Source organism: Liolophura sinensis, chromosome 3 (assembly GCF_032854445.1).
Source record: "Liolophura sinensis isolate JHLJ2023 chromosome 3, CUHK_Ljap_v2, whole genome shotgun sequence".
In the NCBI taxonomy this organism is placed as follows: Eukaryota; Metazoa; Mollusca; class Polyplacophora; order Chitonida; family Chitonidae; genus Liolophura; species Liolophura sinensis.
The window spans coordinates 13,992,154-14,018,858 of record NC_088297.1 but is presented as its reverse complement, the minus strand read 5'-3'; the positions used below and the strand labels follow the sequence as shown (position 1 = coordinate 14,018,858).

General features: G+C 41.1%; 1 protein-coding gene across 1 annotated transcript; it reads right to left on the bottom strand.

The window, feature by feature from the left end:
- Window positions 1-3,900: 3,900 nt before the first annotated feature.
- On the bottom strand, window positions 3,901-8,060 carry LOC135463390 (uncharacterized). The gene is made up of 4 exons (XM_064740649.1): window positions 6,782-8,060; window positions 5,768-5,830; window positions 5,381-5,498; window positions 3,901-4,729 (listed from the first exon to the last, which is right to left on the bottom strand). Exons 1-4 carry the CDS (start codon window positions 6,986-6,988, stop codon window positions 4,497-4,499), a joined length of 621 nt encoding a protein of 206 aa, XP_064596719.1. The 5' UTR covers window positions 6,989-8,060; the 3' UTR covers window positions 3,901-4,496.
- Window positions 8,061-26,705: the final 18,645 nt, after the last annotated feature.

Sequence of the window (26,705 nt, the reverse complement as noted above, 5' to 3'; positions counted from 1 at the left end):
CTCAACCGACATCGTATTTTAACTACCGAACTTTTGAATTCATACAGTTTACTATACCCTTTGTTTAAAATATCTGCACCATGGAACAGTTTTCCAGTCGGACTGAGCTAATATTTTCATCTTGTCACTCTTACGTCGTAAACCATTATGCTGACGATCTGGAAACTGTCGTAAAATTCTAGCCTCACATTTTTGGAGGGAAATTCGAAACATCATCAAACATCTGCCGTCCTAGAATAAACTATGATCATCGGGCAGCAGATATGGGAAATATTTGGAAGGAAGGCTGAATTGAAGACATTCATTTTCTCAGCATAAATTACTTGCAGAGTTAAAAATCTCGCTGGGATTTAGCCATTACTCTCCGAACAGCGATCCTGGCTTACCAGACGACAAAATTAACGGGAAAGACGTAATCGTCCGTTACTTTTGAATCACAATCTGATCGGTTAGGGTCTGTAACGCTCGTCGTTTTCAAACTGTTTCTAATACCGCTTAACCTGGGGCTAGGGGCCGTAAAGGTAGCCATGCTCATTACATCAGCATGGTGCCTTTAGTTGCAATTAAAGCGCGACTGAGATACTTGTTTAATTGTTATTTGACCTGGAACTCATTCACGGACTACGAATTTGAACTTTGATATGGAATTCATGCCTGGAATATTCATTGTCTGCCCGGCATCATTGAAAATTGATGACCGCTTCTATCTTGTGTGTTACCGGCTTTATTTCTTATTTGCGTAATTTCTTACATACCTTGGTCTTTGGGAGTTAGTGTTAAACGTTGTTTTGGAAATGGATCTTGCGATTATCGACTTGGAACGCCTTTTACGGACTACGAATGGTATATGAATGTCGGGCAGCTTTATGAAATTGGCCCACGATGTCAAGAACTAAAGGGGAATTTCATACAATGTTTGATGAGGACGGGGTAGTGTCGGAGAAAGTAAGACACCTTTGGCGTGAGAGAGGTGGTATTTTGTCTGTATTAACAAGACAAAGTGAGGAAACAAGAGAATTAATGCTAAAGGGCGTACATGTGTCGGAAACAGATTAGAAAATTACGGAGTTAGAGCATACTTTTTGTAAATTTACGGAGAAACAAGAACAGTACAATAGAATTGTTAAGGACAATGTGAATGAGTCAAAGAAGTCTCGTGAATATTTTCAAGAAGTGAGTGAAAGGCATCATTTACACCGTAAATTTTGCGTACGGAAAAATTTACACCAGCGTCCGTTTTCATAAAAATTCTTACGTATCCACTATGCGTAAATTTCCGTGTAAAACTACGGCACCTTCTGGGCTACCGTAAAGCCTAATAAACGTGCGTTTTGGCGTAAATTCAACATGGCGAATGTTCTCTTGGCCGGCCTCGCTGAAAGACGAACCATTCGAAGAGAGCGTGTTTTTCGTGATCGTGCTCACCCTCTGGATGTTTTAAATGACGGTGATGTCGTCGCTCGGTATAGACTTGACAGGCGGTCAATTTTGCAAGTTGTGGACTTCATAACACCGGCTTTGGGGAGACCTACTAACCGGAACCATGCAATTACTGTCGTCCTGCAAGTCCTCACAGCTCTGAGATACTATGCCTCAGGGTCTTTCCAAAGTTTAGTGAGCGATCTTCATGGGATAAGTGTTCCAAGCACGTCCAGAATAGTCAGAAGTGTCACTACCGCCATCGTTAATTTAAATACATATCCCCTTTCAATTTCATTTCCCTCAAATCCGAGGGAAATTGCAGAGGCCCAGCAGGCCTTCTACGAGATTGCAAATTTCCCACACGTAGTCAGCTGCATAGATGGCACGCAGATTGCCATAAAGTCCCCAACAAAAGATGAACATGTGTTTTGTGTGTCGCAAAAACTACCATTCACTCAACGTACAGGCCACAACAGATGCGAGACTTAGGTGGGTATTAGGTCATTCGCCGACATCAACGCCTTCTACAACTAGGTCAAAATTTCAAGGGGAATAACTTTAAAGGCTATCCCAGAGCGAACACCTGCATAAATCACATAGTTATAAGACTATTGAGCCTTTTCTTGTACAAAGCAGTATTGAATCATTCGGGAGATATTAAGTTTTTAAATTTTAAAACCTTTAATTATTACAACAAATGTTGTGTGACGTCATACTGTCTGTCCCAATTTGATAAATTTTTGTGTGCAGCAGCATTTTTTTTTTAATATTAAGTGGATTGATTATAGAAAAGCTGTGGTGCATGCTGAATTTCAACATATTTAGTGATTTCCTGTATTCTAAGTGGTGGATGGTTTTAGGGCTACAATTAACTGTTTCAGACAGTGTCCAGTTTTGATCAAATTAGTACAGACACATCTTGTAGCACCTCATAGCCTTTCAAGTTCTAAAACTAGTTTGGTTCGTGTATAAGTTTTGCATAGGTTAATAGCATGCATGGGATAACGGTCTTCTCAGGGCCACAATCAATTTTAATCTCCCGATCAAAATTAATTTTGATCTCCCGATTAAAATTGATTGTGGCCCTGCATGCTTTCTTGTTATTTCCTGCAGATTCACCAGTGTAGTATCTAGGTATCCAGGGTCAGCACATGACAGTTTCATATTGAAGCAAAGCGGCATTTGGAGGAAGTACCAGAATGGTGATTTTGATGGTACCATTATCCTTGGGGACAGTGGTTATCCTCTGAAACCATGGTTAATGGTACCCTTCATACAGACACATAATGATGCACAGGCCAAGTACAACAAGAGCCACAAAACTACAAGGTGCACAATTGAGAGGGCTTTTGGAGTAGCTAAGTCGAGGTTTAGGTACGAATAACGTCTGCTTTATCATGATTTTCACAGATTGTATAAAGCTTCTGCCCATAACACATTTCTTACATATATAGATATGGGTCTACACAATGGACCGTCTTTAACACCATTAATCTTGATGTTGGTTCAGCCATGGTTCCACTGGTTTACACTGTGCACTCCCGTTTTCAGCATGCAAGAGTAAACCTGTCATAAATGACACAAAGCACTTTAATCAAATAAATAAACCACCATTATAAAACTTCCTGCTATATATATATATTGAAATTGGCCATTCATTAGTTTCGAGAGTACTTTTCATTTCCCTGACCGTTTCATTAAATTTTGAGAGGTACTCCATCTATCTGTCATTCAGATGTATTCACCATAAATCTGGCGGGTTCCTGATGCATTCGCCAGAAGTGAGTGCACAGGTTGTTATAGCTGTCTTTAAGCTACACAACCTGTGCATCAACAACCAGCTACCTAACCCCGAGATAGAGCCGGACAATGCGGAAGAAGGGGATGATGATGATGACCATACCACAGGTGTTACCCTGCTTGCAGATGGGGCACGAGCCAGAGATGAACTTGTTAGGTTCATATTTAGCTAGTAACCTGTACTACAAGTTGGAATTTTTGCTGTTTAGATAAATATAGTATTTCACCTAAAACTCCGCCCATGACAGAGCTGCAGCCTGACTGGAAAGCCATGTCAAAGTTACTATGCATGATGTCCTACATAGTTAGATTACACAAACACCTGGCTGACCAGTACTTATTCACAGCCTTATGCTGAGGGCTAAACGTACCAAGAAAGTGCCCTAACACCATTGTTAGTCTTATATGTGAACTAGAACTGCGTGCAGTTTTAAGGCTTTCAAGCTGTTTCATACACGATTTTCAGCTTTTGCATGAGTGTACAGCAGTTGCAGGGTACTGCAGAGTTTGTACCGATAGTCCAGAACAGCTAATACTGTCTAATACACATATAATGCACATATAGCCTTTGCACTCACCAGTTTTCATCTTCTCACCTTCAAGTATGTATCATTTTGCACTTTAGCATTTTGTCACAATACTATACATCGCAGAAAATAAAGAAGACGTTACATAATCAGAACGTCAAACTTTTAATATCCCTGTTAGCCATCAGTGTGCATATAGCATGAAAGTGCACACATACAGTACATATATAGACGTCTTAGTACAAAAATAATATTTTATGACATTCATTTGTCTCTAAAAATATAAATTATTTTGGATCAAATTTTAAAAGAGAAGACCGAGGAAATACAATGTAAATTCTTGTAAAAAGAGTACGGTTTGAATCGGGTTTTAAAATCTTGCTTTCTGATTTATCAAAATTATTTTCACAGTTACCTCCCCTTTCACATGAAGGTATTTATTATTTGCGATTAAGTGTGTGTTATGACCTTCCATTAAATTTTGTTACCTCTACGTAAATCTAACAAAAAAATTGTTCGCCATTTTCAAATCTTCAAACCATAATCTTTTCACACAAACTGCCCAATACTTCCCCGGCCTTCTGCATTAAGTCATTTACAGTAACCCGTGGATGGTTGTAGGTTTCCCCCAGGCTATGCCTGGTTTCCTCCCACCATAATGCTGGTCGCTGTCGTATAAGTGAAACATTCTTGAGTACGGCTTAAAACACCGATCAAATAAATAAATGAATAAATGAGAGTAACATATCAGTTGTTGTGGCTCTGTTGAAGCAAAATAGTGGCCAAATCTGGCCATTCGCTAATTCCACTCTGGGCAACAGCAAAGTTAAACCTGTGTTGCTCCAGAGTGAAACGTGCCTTCTCGATCTGAAGCCTTTCCCTCTCGACCGCCAGCCTTTGTTTCTCGAGTTCTTCCAGCCTATCCGTCTGTGTAGGTGGAACTTTCTTTGCTGTGGGAACATTCACCTTGTTTTGCAGAACTATTAACATAACAAAAAATCATGCAAAATCTGTACAATACTGCTTTAGCTACGAATCAGTAATGTTAGTATATGGTACGCTGGTAAAAGTTACACTAGGAAACAAAAAGATTAATGTATGTCCCATGATCTGCCATTCACTGATTAAGTAATCAGTCAAGGAATTACTAAAATCCAAGAAATGAAGCTTATCATAGATATTCCGGAGTATTAATAACAGATAACATCTTAACCAAATAGGCAAAACCAAACAGTTGAAATGGAATCACTCTCCATGCACCTTTGTTTTGCAGACAACACTTCAAATGATCAGGACAGCACCAAACAGTGGACAGACAATTGACATTACCGTTTGCATTTTGGGGTTCCACATCCAAGTCTGCCAGGCTTTGGATAACATTTACATTGCTTGTCTTGTACTAGAATTTTTCTGGACCTTGTGAATAAGGCATCAAGGTCTCAACCCAAGAACTCACAGCATAGGGTGACAGGTGTTCTAAAAGTATGCTCATTAAAAATCTAGTGGCGACACAGTCATTCTTTTTTTGTGTTTTTGTCTGGCAGCATTTTGTTATGAAAATAACAGTATTACTATCACCTTCATGTGTGTATATGTGAGTTATTTTATAGAATCGTTGCAATAGTCATTACCTTGCACAGCAGATGGCGTTTCACTAGGCTGGATAGCATAATCTTCAAATGCATGGGTGAGGTTGATGGTTCTGTAGGCATATTTCAAAAACAGGAATCCGTTGCAAATCAAATGTGTCTAGTACAGGAGCTATGTTAATTAAGAGTAGAAAGTGTATTTCTCGCTTAACTGTGTACCTGACACATCTCTTTATTTTATAGACTGTAATTGTTTGCCCAGCGAAACTGGTCATTAATTTTGTATAAACTGAGTAGAATAACAAAATCTGTAATGCAAATAAGAGATCTGATGAAGGAGGATTTGTAAACATATCAGTGTACTGTACATAACATTTGCACATTTTTGAACCAATATTGTGAATATACTTATATACAATGACAATGTACCTGGTTCAGATGGTGTTGTTTGGGTGCCTTCACCCATGGCAGGTTCATCTTCACAACAGTCATCTACAAATAAACATTTGGCAAGTCATTTGCATTTGTTCAACTAAACTTGTTTTAGTCCATTCATCAGCATTCTAATGGCAGACAGTTCATATGGAAAAGCATCTGAACATTGATTGTAACAAAGACTTCCCTATGTGTGAGTTAGAGAGACACTAACTTGACCAGCCCAAAACACTGTGATTGATACCTAACCAAGCCACATGCTTATTTTATTTATTACTTCCATATTATTTCATGCCATACTCAGGAATTTTTTACTTATATGATGCCGATTAGTTTTATGGGTGGAGCAAACTGGAGTGTCTAGGTAAAGCACCCATCTTTGGCAAAATATTCATTAACTTTTCCATACTGAAACTTACAGTAAATCATTGGTATATCATAGTGATGAAAAACAAGTCAAGTGGCGTTCTGCGAAAAATTAAGAGACGGTACAAGCAGCCACACTAGCGATATCAACCACTTAATATTTTTGCCAGGGCCACACTGACAGTAATGGACAATATTATACCGTTATCTAAACTACCTTGTAAAGTGTCAACTCCCTGAGACACCCCCTCTATTGCAGTGTCTCCCAGTAAAGCTATTATCTGCAATTGAAACCAATAAAATTTCATCGTAACTTTCCTTTGAGACACATGGAAAATATATTTTAGGAGCTGTCAAATGTTTTTGTTTAAGCCTAAAACAGCTTGAATATATATATGCATTTTACTAACATGCATTTATCTGTACTAAATTTTTTAATATGTCATAATCATTAAAGGAGTATTAAGCTAAAATAGTGCTGAAGTCTGTAGGGGAGAAAATATGCATACCCTGAAGGAAATCATCAGAAAGCCCTCACTGACAAGAGTAACAAGGCCTTTGCTGTGTAAAAACTTTTCGTTTGACACTATTATAGTGACAACAGGGATTTATTTATTACGAATCTCGGAGTTTGTGTCACACCTTTAATTCCATATCAGATGGCTCCTCCATGGGAGCCCCTCCTCCAGTCTTTCTGGCATCTGCCCTCCTCCTAGCCTCTTTGCGCTTAACCTGACTTGACAGGTCACTCCACTTTTTCTTGATTTCCTCCACTGTCCTCTCAACTTTCGTCACACTGTTCACTCTATGAAACAATAATATTGCACAATGCATTCTAAATAGAAACATAATATCCAGATTTGATTGTACTTGTCACCAAAACTAGGTAAATCAAAGAAAAGGACAAACTGAAATAATATTCACAAATGTTCATTTATTTATTTATTTGATTGCTGTTTTAAACGGTACTCAAGGATATTACCCCCATACGATGGCAACCAGCATTAAAGTGGGAGGAAGCCAGGCTTAGCCCAGGGGAAACCCATGACCATCCACAGGATGCTGGCAGACCTTTGCAAGGACGGCCAGAGAGGAAGCCGTATTCACATATATACCATGAAGATATAAGTATGTGAATTAAAATGAAAACACAGTTTCCAAAGGTGAATCCTGATTTATCAATTCACTTAACCAAAACATTGATATCAGAAGTTCTTAGTTTAGAAATAATAACAGATATGTATTGTAGATAGTTTTTACTTCTGCCAGGGCAGGAAATACCATGCCAGGTGTAAAAACAACATTTTTAAAACAATCTTGCATCTCTTAGAATTTATCGGGTTTATTTTAATTTTAATGTTGTTTTCACATGACACTGTGTGGATGTGAGTAGCCTTCAGTTTAAAAGGACACAAGAGGACAGACAATCCTTTTCAATTCCAAAACACACTAAGAATGTGATATCATAATTATTTACTCCCTTTTTTCAGCCTATTTTTGCCCTCATAAATCCATTTTTAGGTCAAAATTAGGAATGGCAGCACCAAGGTACTGATATGTTTGAAGATTAAACACAGATTAAGCTACGGGAACTTCAAAACACTGAAACAGCCTATTGCAGCATTAATATTTGGGCTTAAGGTACCTTTGGTATATCTCATTCCAAGCCCTGTTCTTCTCAGATTTGGTCACATGTTTACCAAACTTTGCCTTAATAACGTGGTCATGATCCTCAAGGGCCATGACCAAGGACTTGGTCGCCCTGGACTCCCAATTAGGCTTCTTTGCCTTCTTTACAACATTCAATGCCATGATGATTGAAGTAACAAACGACAGCTGTCAATGTCAATTTCCCATAATTCATAGCAACCAGTTAATCTGCTGATTTATTATCATGTCACAAGGCAATGTAAAGCAATTTCTTGTGCCTCCCCCCCCCCCACCCCCCCCCCCCAAAAATGAAACCACATCAACTAAACACTATGCGGTACGGTGGTATTTGTAGAGTAGAATATTTGCACGGTTAACAAGCAGAGGAAATCTGATATGTCATTGCACGACTCCTTGAAAACCTTTTCGTTTTCCATCTGAAGTCTTGCGTAACCGGTGTACCCTGAGGAAATAAACATGTGTCAGTTCATAAAATACACGGATACAAGCAGTAACTTACCTCAACGATCTGTTTTACCTAATCCAGTTGTAAATAATACCTTATACTCTTCCATATCTGAGTATTTCTAACCTCTTGGTCATCAATTCGTGTTGTCAACTTCGGACCGCCATTTTCTTCCCGCCTGACGTCACACCCGAGTATGTTATCTATCAGCTGCACTACAAAAACTCACTGAACTTCCAGCGCTATCACATTAAACTTCATCAAAACCAGCTGGGCTGTAAACTGAAAGTACAAAAGTAATGATTTGAAATGAATATCCCAACAGGTGACAATGAAATTAAGCCGGCGTACCTCTGGCATACAAGCACCTTGCACAAGCAGCGGCGGGATCTACCCGCCTGCATAAGCGCTCACTCATTTCTGATTGTCGTAACACGTCTATCCATAACGACATCCAAAAATGGACCTGCTTTTACGGAGAAAAGTACGGAGAAATTTACGCTAATTTATACGGAGAGGTTTATGAAATTGGTGTTGACTTGGCAAATGCACTTGCGTAAATTTTCCGTACGGTAATTTTATTCCTTTTATGTACGCAGCTTTATGAAATTGGCCCCTGTTGCTTAAATCTGATGTAGCAATGTGGAAAGATAGAGATATTCGGCCAAAGTCTTCGAATGGCGATATAGACATTAAATGTGATGATTCGGCTAGCCTAGTTGGCAGTAATGTTTGTTCCACAATAAGCTCAAGAGCTAAGGCGGATGCTAAAAGGGCCGTATTAATGGTGCGTGCTGAGGCATTGAGAAAGCACTAAGAATTAAGCCGCAAACAAATGGAGCTTGAACAGTTAAATGAAATGTTGACTTTAGAAACAAAAATAGCAGCTGCTGAAGCCGAAGAGCAGGTGTTGGCGGAATTTAGCTGTAATACCGCTCGTGAAAGGCCAATAACGTTATCTCCCGTCTGTAGGGGTAGCCGCTCTGACGAAATGCACGTGAAGCTTTTGGGTCAAACACCACAAGGAGATATGTCACAGACAGAGGTCAAAGATCAGTCAAGTGACTTTGACAGTGATATTCGGAATGATTCAACGGATTATAGGTCTGGTAAAAGAGCTGCAGGTAATCCTCAAATCTCAAAATAATGCTGGCATACCTCACCACGAAACAGTAATGACAAGACAGCAAATCAGTGCCACAAGTGACGGAATAAGCCAAGGACATGTAAATGATCAAGTTCTTGCCCTGCGGAAACAAATGTTAGATGTCATTCAGCTTCCCAGGACGGAGCTTATGAAATTTGATGTAGATCCAATATTTTCCAGTATTGCACCAATAAGGCCCTAGAAGTAATCGAATGTTGTCCTGTAATGGAACCAGAACAAGATTATGCCGAGGCCAGAAAACTGCTGTTAAGTCATTTTGGTAACCAGTTTGTAAAGATGGATTACAAAGGTTACTGAAGGCCCCTGTCTGAAATATGGTGACAACACAGCTCTACAGAAATATGCAGATAACGTACTTAGTTGTGTTGTGACAATGACAGCAAAGGGGCGATTGAGCGAGGTAGATAATCAAATAAGGATGAGTAAAATGGTTAACAAGTTACCTCCATATCTGCAAAATAGATGGCGAACAGATGCCGTCAAACATGTAAGGAGGAATTATTGTTATCCTGACATAAATCAGCTTGTAGATTTCATTGACATGGTCGCTGAAGAAGCCAGTGACCCAGTTTTTGGCACCAGTACTAACAAGGGGAACTTTAAAGACAAGTCACAGAAATTCAGTTACGAAAATAATTCCTGTAGTGCCAGCTTTATTGTGCAAGCGAATAATGATATCAAATCAGCACCAGGCATTCAGCCTTAAAGACAGTCAAGCAAATATCCACCTTGTAGATACTGCTCAGGAGACCACGCCATCTTTGTTTGTGTCAGCTCCAAACAGCTGAGTGTTGAAAAGAGGTTTGAGTTCGTGAAAACAAACAAATTATGCTTTAATTGTTTTTCACCCAAGCATATGTCCTATGCATGCACGAAGTCTAGTATGTGCAATATCAGTGGTTGTGACAAGAAACATTCGAGATTATTACACATGGGTGGCAGACGCCAAAATAACCTACTAAGTGAGACATTGGTGGACAGCAACAGAAAAACCCAGAGTTCAAATAATGTGATTGACAGTCAATGCCCTGCTGCCAGTATTTCAATGTGTGGCATCGCTCGTATTGGGGACACAAGGACAGCGTTGCCTATTGTTCTGTTTTGGTGAAGACAAAGGATCACCGGAGATATATTATAACGAAGGTGGTACTTGACAGCGGTAGCACACATACGTTTTGCTCACAGGCGTTAGCTGATCAACTTAGCCTGCAAGGTTCAAGGACAACACTCTCACTTACCAGGCTTTTATCTGAAAATAGCAAATCGGATACAACGCTTGTTTCTTTGGATATTAGTGACGTTAAAGGCAGATAATTGATGCACCTTCCCCACGTATTTGTAGTTTCTAAGCTGCCTGTATTAGAGGACAGCACTGTATCACAAGAAGATGTGGACAAGTGGCCACACCTACAAGGAATACATCTACCATCTGCTGACAAGACGGATGTTACCCTTTTAATTGACCGAGATAATCCAATGGCGTTAGCTCCTATTAAAATCAGGACAGGAGAAGCAAGTCAACCCTATGCTACCAGGACAGTATTTGGCTGGACATTGAATGGCCGGTTAAACAGAGGGTTACGTGGAACAGCCATTTCCAACATTGTGCAGGTTGACCAAGAAGTAGAAAGGCAGATTGAAAAGTTTTGAAAATTAAATATGTTTGAAGCAGACGTTCGGGAGATGTCACTAGAATATAAACGCGTGATTGACATTTGGAATGACAGTATCAAGATGACAGATGGTCATTACGAAATGTCCATTCCATTTAAAAGCAGACCACCATGTTTGTCATACAACTACTGTCTAGCGGAATCAAGACTTGATAATTTGAGGAGAAATTTGTTCAGAAGCAAGATGTTGTATGAGAAATACAAGTCGGGAATGCAGGAACTTTTTGATAAAGGATACGCCGAGAAGGTTCCAGAAGAAGACACTACAAAGCAGCAGATATCAGCTTGGTATCTCACACATCATCCAGTAACAAGTGAAAGTAAGCCTGATAAACTGCGAATAGTTTTTGACTGCTCGGCGAAGTTAAATGAAATCAGTTTGAATGACCCTGTATTACAGGTCCCTGACCTAACTAATAAAGTAAAAGATGTACTCCTGAGATTTCATCAGGAAAATATTGCTTTGATGTGTGATATAGAGAGTATGTTTCATCCAGTTAAGGTCGCACCGGAGGACAGAGATGCACTGCGGTTTCTGTGGTGGCCTGGTGGTGACGTATCTCAAGAGCCAGAGATTTACCGGATGTTTGGGGGAGTCTGGAGCCCAAGTTGTGCAAGTTTTGCGGTCAGACGTACAGCTTTAGACAATACCGAAGACTTTCCGGAAAATGCAATACAGGCCGTATTAGAGAATTTTTACGTTGACGACTGCTTGTAATCTGTACCCACGGAGAAGGAAGCCATCGACCTGGTTCAAGACTTGAATGAACTGCTCCGGAGAGGTGGTTTCAAACTTACCAAATGGATAAGCAATAGCAGAAAATTGCTGGAGTCGATCCCAGTTTATCTACGGACGAAAGCAGTTTCGGCAATAGATCTCAACAGCAACAGCCTCCCTTTGGAAAGAGCTCTAGGAGTTCGTTGGGATACACAGTGTGACCTGAGTTACACCGGAATTGACTGTTTTGGCCCCTTTGTAATCAAACGGGGCCGGGTCCAGGTGAAGAGATATGTTTGTCTATTTACTTGTTTAACTACGAGGGCAATACATATTGAGACGCTTGATTCGATGAATACGGATTGCTTTGAAATCAAAAGAGGACGACCTGAAAGGATAAGATCCGACAATGGGTCGAATTTTAGAGGTGGCGAAAGGGAGTTGAATTCGGCTATTCAAACGTGGAATCATCAGAAGATAAACTCCTACATAAGACAAAAGGAAATACAATGGCAGTTCCACCCACCGACGGCCCCCCATATGGGTGGTATTTGGGAGCGCCAAATTAGGACTGTGAGGAAGGTGATGAATTCCATGCTAACCGGACAGTGTTTGGATGATGAAAGTCTCAATACACTTCTGTGTGAAATAGAGGCCATTGTAAACAGCAGACCCATCACAACGCAGTCGGACAATCCCAAAGATGATGAACCCTTAACACAAAACCATCTGCTTTTGTTACGAGCGGGTCCTGAAATGCTTTCTGGAATATTTCGCAAGGGGGATTCATATCGAATGAAATGGAAACACCTACAGTTCCTCCCAGACTGTTTTTGGAAGCGTTGGGTATGCGAATATTTACCAACGTTGCAGATTTGTCAGAAATGGTTGAAACCTAAACGGAATTTCTGTCAGGGTCATATTTTTCTCATTATGGACGAGAACACCCATAGGAGAGAATGGCCACTAGGAAGGATTCAGAAAACCTTTCCCGGAAGTGACGGGCTTGTCAGATCCGTTGAGTTAATGCCCAGAGGAAGTCTGTTGAGAAGACCGGTTCATAAGCTATGTCTGCTTGAGCCGGCATATGAGTGACATTTTCCCCTTTGTGAATAGGAGAAATGTTAATAGGAATGATTTCAGTTCAGAATGGACATTGTAACTATTCATGTTTGTGTTACTAGTATTGTGTATTAGTGTCTAAGTTTAAATGTTTCGCCGACATTATGCTTCACATTTAAGGGTCCGGTATGTTGAGTTCAGAATGATATAGTCCATGTCGACCATGTTATCGGTTAGGTTTTGATGTTTAAGTTAAGGTTTTAGAGTCAGCCAAAACCAGGGCGTGGCAGGAGGTGTTGTGACGAGTAAAAACGTGAGAGTTACGTATCAGAGACTAAACAGTGATTAAAAGTTTTTCATCAACCAAATCCTTGTAGAATCCTGAATACTACCAAGGAATTTCTTGAACCGCCGTCGTCGTTGTCGTCGTCATTGTCACTGTACAAAATAATGTGTCTATGTGTACCGTATGAAGAAAATAGGACTGTGATCCTGCGGCTATTTCCTAAAAGAAATGACGTGTTCAGAATTCATTGGATGCTGTTTTGCTTCTGCTTCTACATGTATACTTAGGACATAATGGCTTTTGAGTGTGTAAATTATTAGAAGCTAACGTTAGAGGGTTTCGGAGATACTGAGTGTCAAAGTACGGTCCATATTTTTATGCCCACCCCATATATGACATTAGCCTCAATCTTATAGCATTTGTTACATCCTGTAAAAATGTGATGATTTCAATCTATGTCACAAATTTTTAATTATAAAAAAAAGTAACAGAAGACAGGTGAAGCCCACTCGACTTTCAGAACCGCTTGTTTTCACACTAGCTGATTTAGAATACCAGAGTAAAGATTAACAAAAAGGGTGCGATTTTTAACGAAAAAAGGGTGGTTTTAGTCAATATCGACCTGCTGGATTTACTAAATCACGCGGTTCCAGGCGGCGACTGACCACAAATGTGTCAGGGATACTCCATCGTCCGCCCTCAATAATGAAATCTAAGCGCCGAAAAAGACATTAGCGTACCAAGCGTCAAAGAATACGGACCTTCCAGGTTAATAAATGCAAGACCAGTTCCCAAAACGACGCTTAACGCAAACTATCAAACAACTAAGGAAGTATATAAAGTACGATATATATATAAATATTTATTTATTCGTGTTTTACGCCGTACTCAAGAATATTTCACTTATACGACGACGGGCAGCATTATGGTTCGTGGAAACCGGGGACAGCTCGGGGAAACCCACGACCATCCGCAGGTTGCTAAAAGACCTTCCCACGAGAGAAAGCCAGCATGAGCTGGACTTGAACTCATAGTGACAGCATTGGTGAGAGACCCCTGGGTCATTACACTGCGCTAGCGCTCTAACCAACTGAGCCACAGGCCCCAGTACGAAAATAGGACAGAATCATGCAAAAAGAAGGGGTCTATAGTTTTCAGTGATGGTGGAAAGAAACAACGACTGGGTGAAATCAGTATTCATGTAGTGTATTATGTTAAAATATCCATTGTCGATAATGGAATATATATGTCAGTTAAGTTTTGATTGCGATTGTTCAGATATCCAAAGTGGTGGGCTAATTCAACAGGATGAATAGACCGCCCCTAGCCCCGTGTTAAGCGGTATAAGACACAAATGTGAAGCACAGCGCCAGAGATTCCGGACTCTCTGTCCACATTTACTTACAGGGGAATTATACTTATTGTAAAACTTAAGAAAACTGAAGGTTTTCGATAGAATTGCCTTGACACAGTAGTTTGTTTGGGGTAATAACTTGTGACGTTGATTGAAATCGTCACATAACACAGGTTCTAACAAATTCTACAAAGCCAGGTATCTACACGCCGTATGCAGGGCCCTTCCGTATATTGCCGCGTAAGGAAAATTTACAATGACAAAATTAAAACTATCAATCTTGTCGAAAAGTCGAGAAACTGCGTGAAAGGAACCATTTCGGTCTTTATAGAAATATACGTCCAGATAAGATGTACCGTTGCATTGTCTGGTTGTCGTGTCGTCACAGCATTTAAGGTAATTCTAGGAAGCTGATTGATTAAGATTGATTGTCTTTTGACTGACTGATTCTTTATGCCTGACTCCTAAGTATTTACTTATTTGATTGGTATTCTACTAGGTATCGTCTAACTCAAGAATATTTCACTTATACGACGGCAGCCAAGATTATGGTGGAAGGAAACCGGACAGAGCCCGGGGGAAACCCACGATCATCAGCATGTTGCTGCAAAAACTTCCGGAGAGGGAGCGACCATGCTAGAAAAAAGCGTATTTTCAAAAACTTTGCAAAAAAAATTGCCAGGTTTGAAAGCCGTTTTCTAACTCTTGGGAAACAATTCGGGGTAGTGTGATTTGTGTCAGTGAAACGTCACAAGAAAAAGAACATGTCGTTTATTTTATAGTCTTGTACATATAACATCTTGCAATACGAATGTCTACAGCATAGCGAGCAAAACCAGGGCAACGACGACAGTGAGATATTCTGTCAAAGAGTCATATGTCATCTTGTCATTTAACATCAGTTAAGGTTTTCTTCTAAGTACTTATGTAAATACTGAAATACACTCTTCTAAAAAAGAAACGCAAAATGAAAATCAAAAATGATACTTACAATTTTGTACACATATGTTAACTCAAACAGTTTTGTAGGGTTGCACATTGTTACTGGAATGTTTCAGAAGATCATCCTTGACCAAACGCAACCAAAAATGATTTTGAACGGTTTGATCAATTAGGATTGTTATGATGTGCGTTGATGTCGTGCAGCACGAAGTTCAGGCACAATGATTGTTTGTCACGTGCAAAACATGAGTACAGCATGTGACTATAAAAGACCCAAATGAATCTCACAATTTTATCCAATATCTTTGCAAGTACTGTACACGAAAATGGGACGTCTCAACGCTGCCGACCGAAATCAATCGGACGATTGCAAGCTGGAGAATCAAAGAGTGAGGTGGCAAGGATCTTCAACGTTCATCCCAGCACAATAACTTGGTTGTGGGATCGATTTCGTCAAACAAATTTGACAAATGACCGTCCAAGATCAGGAAGACCTAGAGTCACCACACCTGCCCAAGATCGGTACATCCGGGTAACCCACCTACGTGACCGCCATCGTACCGCCCGGGACACAGCACAAGAACAGTTTGGAGCCCGAAGCGTGTCCGATCAGACAATCAGGAACCGTCTCCGAGAAGTAGGAATACGTGCCAAACGTCCAAAAGTTGCCCCCTCCTTGACACGACGTTGACAAGTGAGATGGTGTACCACAGTGCTACCATGAAACCTGGCAAACTGGAGGCGCATATGATTTAGCGATGAATCCCGTTATCTCCTCGTTATCTCCTCAGGCGACGTGATGGTGGAGACCGTGTCTACAGACGACGTCATGAACGTTTTGCCCCTCACTGCATCAGACAGGTGAACAGATTCGGTGGAGGGAGTGTTATGGTTTGGGGAGCCATCTCATACACCCGCAGATCGGAGCTTGTGCTTGTCCAAGGCAATCTGACGGCCAATCGATACATCGACCAGATTCTCCGCCCCGCACGTCCTTCGCCTTGTTGACCTTCAACGGCAGCTCTTCCAACAGGACAACGCCAGGCCCCACACAGCACGTGCCACCGTGGACTACCTGGCCAATAACAACATCAATACCCTTCCCTGGCCCTCCAAATCCCCGGATCTAAACCCAATCGAACACCTTTGGGATCAGATCGATAGACGGGTGCGTCGACGTCGTATTCCACCACAGAATCTTCAACAGTTGTTCCACATGCTGCAGGAGGAATGGAGAAGGATTCCACAGCAAAACATCCAACGACTGATTCGATCTGTACCCAGGAGGTGTCGGGCAGTAGTAGCAGCTGGAGGTGGTCATACGAGGTAATGACTTCAACACTACATGGTGGACAGCAGTAATGACTGTGATGACTGCTACTCTCATGAAATATGGAAAACATAGCAATGCATTGCTCCACAAAATTTCATTCATGTATCTTTGTTTTCCGCTGATCTACACGTCCTTGAATAACATAAAATTTACATTGATATTTGGGTTTTGCGTTTCTTTTTTTGAAGAGTGTAGTAGTAATTTACATCCCTCTTGACACCATGGAATAGGAGTAATTAGGTAAACAAAACTCACTGGTCAAGAATTACAATAAATGCTGTGTTGTCATTGTATGATATAAGCATGGGAACAATGCAAAGGCGCTGGCCTTAGAGAGTTATAGTCCACCTGAATACGCCACTGCCTTCCTTTTCGTAGGGGGTCTCCGTGGCTCAGTCGGTTAGTGCGCTAGCGCAGCGTAATGACCCAGGAGTCTCTCACCAATGCGGTCGCTGTGAGTCCAAGTCCAGCTCATGCTGGCTTCCTCTCCAGCCGTACGTGGGAAGGTCAGTCGTTAACCTGCGGATGGTCGTGGGTTTCCCCCGGACTCTGCCCGGTTTCCACCCACCATAATGCTGGCCGCCGTCGTATAAGTGAAATATTCTTGAGTACGGCGTAAAACACCAATCAAATCAAATCAAATCAAACTACCATTCACAAAGGAAAGATCAATGTTTCTAAAACAAACAAAAAATAAAGACAGAGATAAATCTGAACAAACTTACCATTCACTAACTTCATTGTTATCATGAGAATGAACAGGAAGCGACAAATCTTCACAAATGTGTCTTTCTCCATGTTTGTGATTGACCTGCAGCCAACTCTTGCGTTCGTGAACTGTGTGTTGAGGCAAGGTGGATGGCGACTTTATGGTGCTCAGGCTCCGATATAGTGCCCTATTAGGCATCAGTCAGAGCCATAACGCATGACAGCGTCACCTTATGCGAGTACCTGCTGCACATAGCTGGAAAATGTGTGGGCAATTTTGTGTCCAATATCGGCGCACCCAACATACAAGAACAATGAAGATGTTCCTTGTTCATTTTTCTTTTTCTTTCGCCTTTGTACTTCACGTTCACATAGCCTTAACGGCTGACTACATCCTTTAATACACTGAACGTCCTGTAATACACTATGTACACTCGAACTCAAAGCGCTCGTCAGCTAAACGTTCTGTTGAATACGTGGCGCAACCTAGATACTGGAGTTTATCATGTTTGGTTCTTCTTTTTCAGACGGACAAGAGCCAATTGTTCAAGCTATATGACAGGTGCGACAGGGCTCGAGTATCAGGTTGTGTAACACGCAGGTAGACAGTACATTCACTTATATGTCGGAATAGTCATATAGTCTCCGGAATAATGCGTTGAGCACGACGTTCAACCCCAAGCACTCACTCACTCCGGAATAATGCAACCATACTATCTACTTGTGGGTCATCAATATTTTTTGTTGGAAAAAATTTTCACATCAGGCGACCATGCTCAGTTTGTTAGTGGTTGCGTAGTGGGGGTTTTGAGCTGATTCTGTGTCTTTTGAGTAAGGTCCTCTTTTGTAACTATTTTGTCGCTTTACATGTAGGTATTTCCTATTTTAGTCTTATATGGCCGAACAATGTTTTCTCTCCGGTTTGTGTGATTGTCGTTCCGAACAGGACGACGTCTAATGGCGTTGATGGCGTATCAGTGACACAAACTAGTACAAAAACAGATTGAAATCACCACATCCTATACAGGACCTCACTAGCGCTACTAGGCCTTATATGCATCCGCGATATGGAGAACTCTTTGGTACATTACTATCCAAGAACGGACAACCTAAAGTTTTTAAACTGAAATTATCCCCTTTGTCACAAAGGCGGCATAGGAAAAGACCTTTTTTGCCTTGTGCTGGCTTAGGTCCAACTAAGCTGTACGGCTAGTACATTCTGTTATCTCAATCAAATTCAATGAATTCTTTCACCGTTTCGGCAATGCTACGCTCATAATATCGTCATTCTTTACTCGATCAGCCACTGATAAACATAGCTTCATACCCCGTTAAAACAATCTAGTGACCCAATTACCGAGAGATCTGGTCAAATGGTCAATATGACTGAGAGACAGGGATTTTTTTTTTTTTTTTTTTTTTTGATTGGTGTTTTACGCCGTACTCAAGAATATTTCACTTATACGACGGCGGCCAGCATTATGGTGGGTGGAAACCGGGCACAGCCCGGGGGAAACCCACGACCATCCGCAGGTTGCTGGCAGACCTTTCCACGTACGGCCGGAGAGAAAGCCAGCATGAGCTGGACTTGAACTCACAGCGACCGCATTGGTGAGAGACTCCTGGGTCATTGCGCTGCGCTAGCGCGCTAACCAACTGAGCCACGGAGGCCCCGAGAGACAGGGACAATCCATGCGTAAAATATTGTTGGACGACTTACGTCACGTGATCTTACGTCACGGCAACAAGCACGCACAACTTGACTGACCACGTTAAAAAAAGAAATTTCAACTTCTATGGTTAGGGCGATCCACCTAAGAACTGCAAGCGAAAAGTTCACGTCGACAGGTTTAGCTGTTTTGGTGAAGAAGATTTTTATAATCAATAAAATTTAAAATGGCCGATACATCACGTGACAGGTAAAACAGCAGAAAACGTCAAAACTTGATTCAGATGTTCATTATTAAAACTGCAAAATTTCGTGTTTCTACCTTTACCAGTTTTCGAGATATTGCAATTTTACGACTTGACCAAAATTAATTATAACCAGATTTGAACTTCAAACTGCTAAATACTGTATGTAAACAGAATGTAAGACTGATAAGGAATAAACTGGACTTAAACCGCAGATCTAATGTACATTATTTTTCAAAAGATAAGAAAAAAAAATGTTGGCAGGAATTAACTGAAATCGAAATTCAGTCATGTAGATACAATGCTCAATTGGGCTTGAGGGCAACAATTCCCGGGGATCGGCTCTCTACGCGCTAAATTATTTGTGTGTTGAATAGTAGAAATGCGAAAAAGGAAGCATACAAAAAGAAGAAGAAAATAAAAAGCGAAATAAAGTGGTTAAGAAACATGTACTGGATTTGAACGATAGGCTGCCAGGCATTATTTAGAGTTTTCTGAGTACTGAAGACTGGCATAGAGACCAGAAGGCTTTGATGTTTTGCTGGTAGGCGAGGACAAAAGACAGAAAGAATACATTGTTGCAAAGCTAATAGACGTTCCAACGATAATCTGCAGTCAGTGATTTCAGGCAGTCTAGCACGAAGTTCCCGTGTTATTTACATAGGACGATTTTGTCAAATTTTTGTTGGTATTTTTTATTTGGTCATAACATAAATACAACACAAATTAAAAAAAGAACAATATTTACAGATTTGTAATTGTGACGTCAAGGGGCACCATGGTGTGTTTGTTTAATAATTTAAAGAAGTTTTATAAATTGACCTACTTTCGATGGGTCAATTTTGGCCTTATTTGCATACCAAACTAAAAGTTTTGTACAATATGGGTAGGGCTATCCACCTAAAACTGTAAACAAAGAGTCTATCTCGATATGTTTAACCGTTTTGGAGAAGATTTTTTTAGCTTATCAATAAAATTTAAAATGGTCGCCAAATCAAATGACTGGTAAGCGTCAAAAGTTGATTTATTTATTTATTTGATTGGTGTTTTACGCCGTACTCAAGAATATTTCACTTCTACGACGGCAGCCATCATTACGGTTGGAGGAAACCGGGCACAGCCCAGGCAAAACCCACAAGCATCCGCAGGTTGCTGCAGACCTTCCCAGGTATGGGTCATTACCCTGCGCTAGCGCGCTAACCAAATGAGGCTCCCAAGTTGAGTCATATGTTCCTTATTAAGACTCCAAAGTTTGGAGTCCAAAATTTTATGACTTGACCAAGACAAATAATAACGATAATAATAATCCGAACGATTTCAAGAGGTGTTCCGCTAGGATACTAGCGTGGTTTCAGGCAGTCTAGCACGAAGCTCCCGTGTTATTTACATAGGACGATTTTGTCAAATTTTGGACTGAGAGTAAGTTCTGGAAAATATATAGCCTTCCGTGTGTGCCGACTGGTAGTGAAAATTTAATTTAGTAAGGGACATAGCTGCCAAGTAGTGTCTTAGTATACATTCCTAGCGCAACAGTCGATGTTTTGCCCCGTTTGACCAGTTAACTTTTATTGATTCATGTCGCATGGAATTCTGCGTTGTAGGCCTATAACGAGGCCTATAACGAGGTAGACCTCTAACATTATGAATGCACGGAAATATTGGGACTGTTTATGGCAAAAGGGTTATCATTATAACATATTATATTATAGGACAGTTTTGTTTCCAATGATAAGTTTATGCTTCACTATGGACGAAGAAGAAATGCTAGAAAGTTAAGGTTCATTTCTTGGGCTTACTCTACAGCTAGACAAGGTACCTTCTAGCCTTGACAAGAGACACATACATACCGTTTGGACAGTGTCTGTATCCTACATACAGTCATACTAGCTAAGTACAAACTTCTATCAGCGAAAAGATCCTTAATGAAAAGATAATGATTAATTTTTGACTGTTTTTAAGGATATACTTGATTGATTTTCTCAGACGCTGGCAGTCAGTTCTATTGGTGGAAAGTCTCCTACTACCCGGGTTAAACCTCTGACCTTTAATGTTGTTTTCGGTATAAATTCGATACTTTCATACATGTTACTAATATGCCGCTTCGGATTTCCATGTAATCAGTCATACAAGCATGTTGAAACAGGACCAGGGGGCCTCCGTGGCTCAGTCGGTTAGCGCGCTAGCACAGCGCAATGACCCAGGAGCCTCTCACCAATGCGGTTGCTGTGAGTTCAAGTCCAGCTCATGCTGGCTTCCTCTCCGGCCGTACGTGGGAAGGTCTGCCAGCAACCTGCGGATGGCCGTGGGTTTCCTCCGGGCTCCGCCCGGTTTCCTCCCACCATAACGCTGGCCGCCGTCGTATAAGTGAAATATTCTTGAGTACGGCGTAAAACACCAATCAAATAAATAAATAAATAAATGAAACAGGACCTGTGTGTGAAACCGAGAGTTTCTATACCTTTTCCACTGGTGGCCAATGCCTTAAACTAGTTCGAACCTAAGGTGTGTGTGCACCATTGATCATTACCGACTTTGCCATAAGGCTCCTGTGGAGTGCGAGCCGCCGTTACGCTTGAAAAGGTACCGTGTTTGGCCTTAAAAACCTTTATTGTCACTTGGCCGACCCACAAACGCCTTCATACACTGGTTTTAGTCCACACCTTCCCCGTCCTCAGTACCAGACAATGTACCCGGATCCTCTAGATCTCTGATAAGTATGAACTTGTGCGACAAACTCACTTGTCACGCCTCCGCACATGTCTTAATTGCCCCTAACATCTCATTTTCTTTGAACCAAAGTATATAAACGTTGCACCGTTCGTCAGTCAGCAAAGCGGTCGCCTGAAGCATGAAGGGGGAAAAAAGGATGAAAACATAGAGACGTGGTACGGCGCCAACAAAAACACTGGGCGGGGCGTTCAGTGCGAAGTATTGAAAAAGGCGGTACACCAGGACTAACGTTGCAATTAAAAGGCTTTGTTAGCGGTAAAACCACTCACCTGACCATTCAGGCAGATACATTTTTCATAATCTTAAATAAAACCTCCAAAAAGAAAAGTGCCCCTTAAATTGCTGATAGCTACTACAAAAATGAGTTGAATGACGTAATGTGCAAAGAACCTGTATGTCAGACAGAAGACATAGTGACACCCGACCGTTCAGCCAGTTCCCTTGACGATTATGCCTATTTAAAACATTTTCGAATATAGGGTTCATAAGAGTACAAACTCAGACATGATAAGAATGATAAAAGTCAACAATCTAAAGGGGACATGTACAGTACATAATAGTAAAAATTAGATGACCCAAATAAATTAACGTTTTACAGTGAAAAGGTGTAAATCGTTTTACAGTGAAAGGTGTAAATCGATTAGTAACAGTACTAAATCAGTACGATTAGTAAACAGTACTAAATCGTGAACATAATCGGAGTAAAGAACTGCATGATACGCTAAACCATGCAATGGCGCTTATCCTGTAACATCTTTGAGCGGCATTTAGAAGTTAAGTTGGATAAAATAAGAGATATATGGATAACAACTTCTCTTTATTTTGGAAGCGGCGTTTCGGTGTAGATACTAAAACGATATTAGTATCTATACCAAAACGTGGTTTCCAAATAAACAGAAGTTGTTATCGGTATATCTCGTTAGGCTTATACTGTGTTTCGGCGGAAGTGGGGGCACTGCTTGTCTTCTTTTCTCATCTCACCGCCAACTCAGGGCTGTGTGCAAGGACTAGGTATAATCCGTGTACTGACACCAGTTTAGAGCATTCTCACATGATGTCATCAATTTACATCAATTTACATGTACAACATTACAACAATGAAGCCCGACACTACGGTGACGTACATGTATGTACATAGTTGGGGCCTTGCAAATCGGCTCCAGTACGTAGCTCCAGAGAGGTTACCTTCAACTCGGCGATAAAATATTGTCAACAACATTTTACCATAGTGTTAAAATAATATATATGTAAACAAGAATTAAAAAATAACCTTTGACTAATTATAAATGTTTGCTCGTTTCTGACAAATCGATTTCAGTTCAATGTAAGGTAAATAGACACTGCCTAAATGGTAGCAGACAGGTATGGTAGCAGACATTGGTGACTGACCGTTGGTAGAGAGCAACAGGCCAGCCCCCTGGGTGATCATCCGTGATGGGTAACAGGCACAGATATCCAGGTCGTAGGTTAGGTAAGGTAGTTATAATCAGCTTTGTGTAAACACCAATCAGCGACCCTCTTCGTCGGCGATCTCAGAAGGTTAAATATTAGAGAGTATCCGAATTTTATAGTGTCTCAAATTCTAGAAGAATTACGGCATAACGACTTGAGAGAGGGAATAACCAAACATTTTTGATTGTCCACTCACGGTCAGATATATGTCAGTAGTCATACGGAAGTCCAACTAAATGTATATGTAGATAACATTTATAATAGAAGGACAATTTTTATGCCAGCAGCAATATGCCCCTTTTAATCAGAATTAAGGTGCATTGAGGTCACTTGCAATTTATTAGACGTAACTGTCTGATCGAACGATGGAGTGGTTGACTGACTGGTGAACAGGTTGGTAGATTAATCAACAGACCGTGGTCTGCTTAACACATCGACACTGTGCTGAGCAGGTTGGTAGATCAATTTACTGGTAGGCTGGCAGGTCGTTAAACTAGTAGGATAATCAACAATATGGCACAAGGATTTGTTTGTTGACAGATGGCTGAGCTGGCATACGGATTAATTCACTGGTCCATGGTGAGTAGGTGGATTGATTGGTGGACTGGTTGACAGATTTAAAAATCAATCTGAGAGTACTGCAATGCATGCCATATACCGATTTGAGCCAACAGAATCACAACTATAATGTGTGGAAGATTGACAGACGATGTTTAAACGTATCCCAAGGACTAATAACTTAGATCTTTTGAAATCATATATACAGTATTCGGCTATTTAGCTATTCTCGTCTGGCTGACAGCACGGCTAACTGACGGAATGGTTGACAGATTGACCAGTTGGTGGGGCCCTGGACAGACTGATCAACTGTTGTGCAGGATGACAGGCCTTTTAACCGGTGAGTTAGTTGATAGGGTGTTTAAGAAGATGGCTGGGTGACAGGCTTATTATATGATGAGTAAGTTGATAGGGTGTTTAACAGGATGGTTGGTTAACAGGCTTATTAAATGGTGAGTAAGTTGATAGGATGTTTAAGAGGATGGCTGGTTGACAGGCTTATTAACCGGTGAGTTAGTTGATAGGCTGATTGATAGTTTGGCTGGTTGACAGGCTTATCAACCGGTGAGTTGGCTGATAAAGTGTTTAAGAGGATGGCTGGTTGACAGGCTTATTAACCGGTGAGTTAGTTGATAGGGTGATTGGGAGGTTGTCTGGTTGACAGGCTTATTAACCAGTGAGTTAGTTGATAAGGTTTTTAAGAGGATGGCTGGTTGACAGGCTTATTAACCGGTGAGTTAGCTGATAGGGTGATTAAGAGGATGGCTGGTTGACAGGCTTATTAACCAGTGAGTTAGTTGATAGGGTGATTAAGAGGATGGCTGGTTGAAAGGCTTATTAACCGGTGAGTTAGTTGATAGGGTGATTAAGAGGATGGCTGGTTGACAGGCTTATTAACCAGTGAGTTAGTTGATAGGGTGATTAAGAGGATGGCTGGTTGAAAGGCTTATTAACCGGTGAGTTAGTTGATAGGGTGATTAAGAGGATGGCTGGTTGACAGGCTTATCAACCGGTGAGTTAGCTGATAGGGTGATTAAGAGGATGGCTGGTTGACAGGCTTATTAACCAGTGAGTTAGTTGATAGGGTGATTAAGAGGATGGCTGGTTGACAGGCTTATTAACCAGTGAGTTAGTTGATAGGGTGATTGATAGTTTGGCTGGTTGACAGGCTTATCAACCGGTGAGTAGGCTGATAAAGTGTTTAAGAGGATGGCTGGTTGACAGGCTTATTAACCGGTGAGTTAGCTGATAGGGTGATTAAGAGGATGGCTGGTTGACAGGCTTATTAACCAGTGAGTTAGTTGATAGGGTGATTAAGAGGATGGCTGGTTGAAAGGCTTATTAACCGGTGAGTTAGTTGATAGGGTGATTAAGAGGATGGCTGGTTGACAGGCTTATTAACCGGTGAGTTAGTTGATAGGGTGATTAAGAGGATGGCTGGTTGACAGGCTTATTAACCGGTGAGTTAGCTGATAGGGTGATTAAGAGGATGGCTGGTTGACAGGCTTATTAACCGGTGAGTTAGTTGATAGGGTGATTAAGAGGATGGCTGGTTGACAGGCTTATTAACCGGTGAGTTAGCTGATAGGGTGATTAAGAGGATGGCTGGTTGACAGGCTTATTAACCAGTGAGTTAGTTGATAGGGTGATTAAGAGGATGGCTGGTTGACAGGCTTATTAACCGGTGAGTTAGTTGATAGGGTGATTAAGAGGATGGCTGGTTGACAGGCTTATTAACCGGTGAGTTAGCTGATAGGGTGATTAAGAGGATGGCTGGTTGACAGGCTTATTAACCAGTGAGTTAGTTGATAGGGTGATTAAGAGGATGGCTGGTTGAAAGGCTTATTAACCGGTGAGTTAGTTGATAGGGTGATTAAGAGGATGGCTGGTTGAAAGGCTTATTAACCGGTGAGTTAGTTGATAGGGTGATTAAGAGGATGGCTGGTTGACAGGCTTATTAACCGGTGAGTTAGTTGATAGGGTGATTAAGAGGATGGCTGGTTGACAGGCTTATCAACCGGTGAGTTAGCTGGTAGGGTGTTTAAGAGGATGGCTGGTTGACAGGCTTATTAACCAGTGAGTTAGTTGATAGGGTGATTAAGAGGATGGCTGGTTGACAGGCTTATTAACCAGTGAGTTAGTTGATAGGGTGATTAAGAGGATGGCTGGTTGACAGGCTTATTAACCAGTGAGTTAGTTGATAGGGTGATTGATAGTTTGGCTGGTTGACAGGCTTATCAACCGGTGAGTTGGCTGATAAAGTGTTTAAGAGGATGGCTGGTTGACAGGCTTATTAACCGGTGAGTTAGATGATATGGTGATTAAGAGGATGGCTGGTTGACAGGCTTATTAACCAGTGAGTTAGTAGATAGGGTGATTAAGAGGATGGCTGGTTGACAGGCTTATTAACCGGTGAGTTAGTTGATAGGGTGATTAAGAGGATGGCTGGTTGACAGGCTTATTAACCGGTGAGTTAGCTGATAGGGTGTTTAAGAGGATGGCTGGTTGACAGGCTTATTAACCAGTGAGTTAGTTGATAAGGTTTTTAAGAG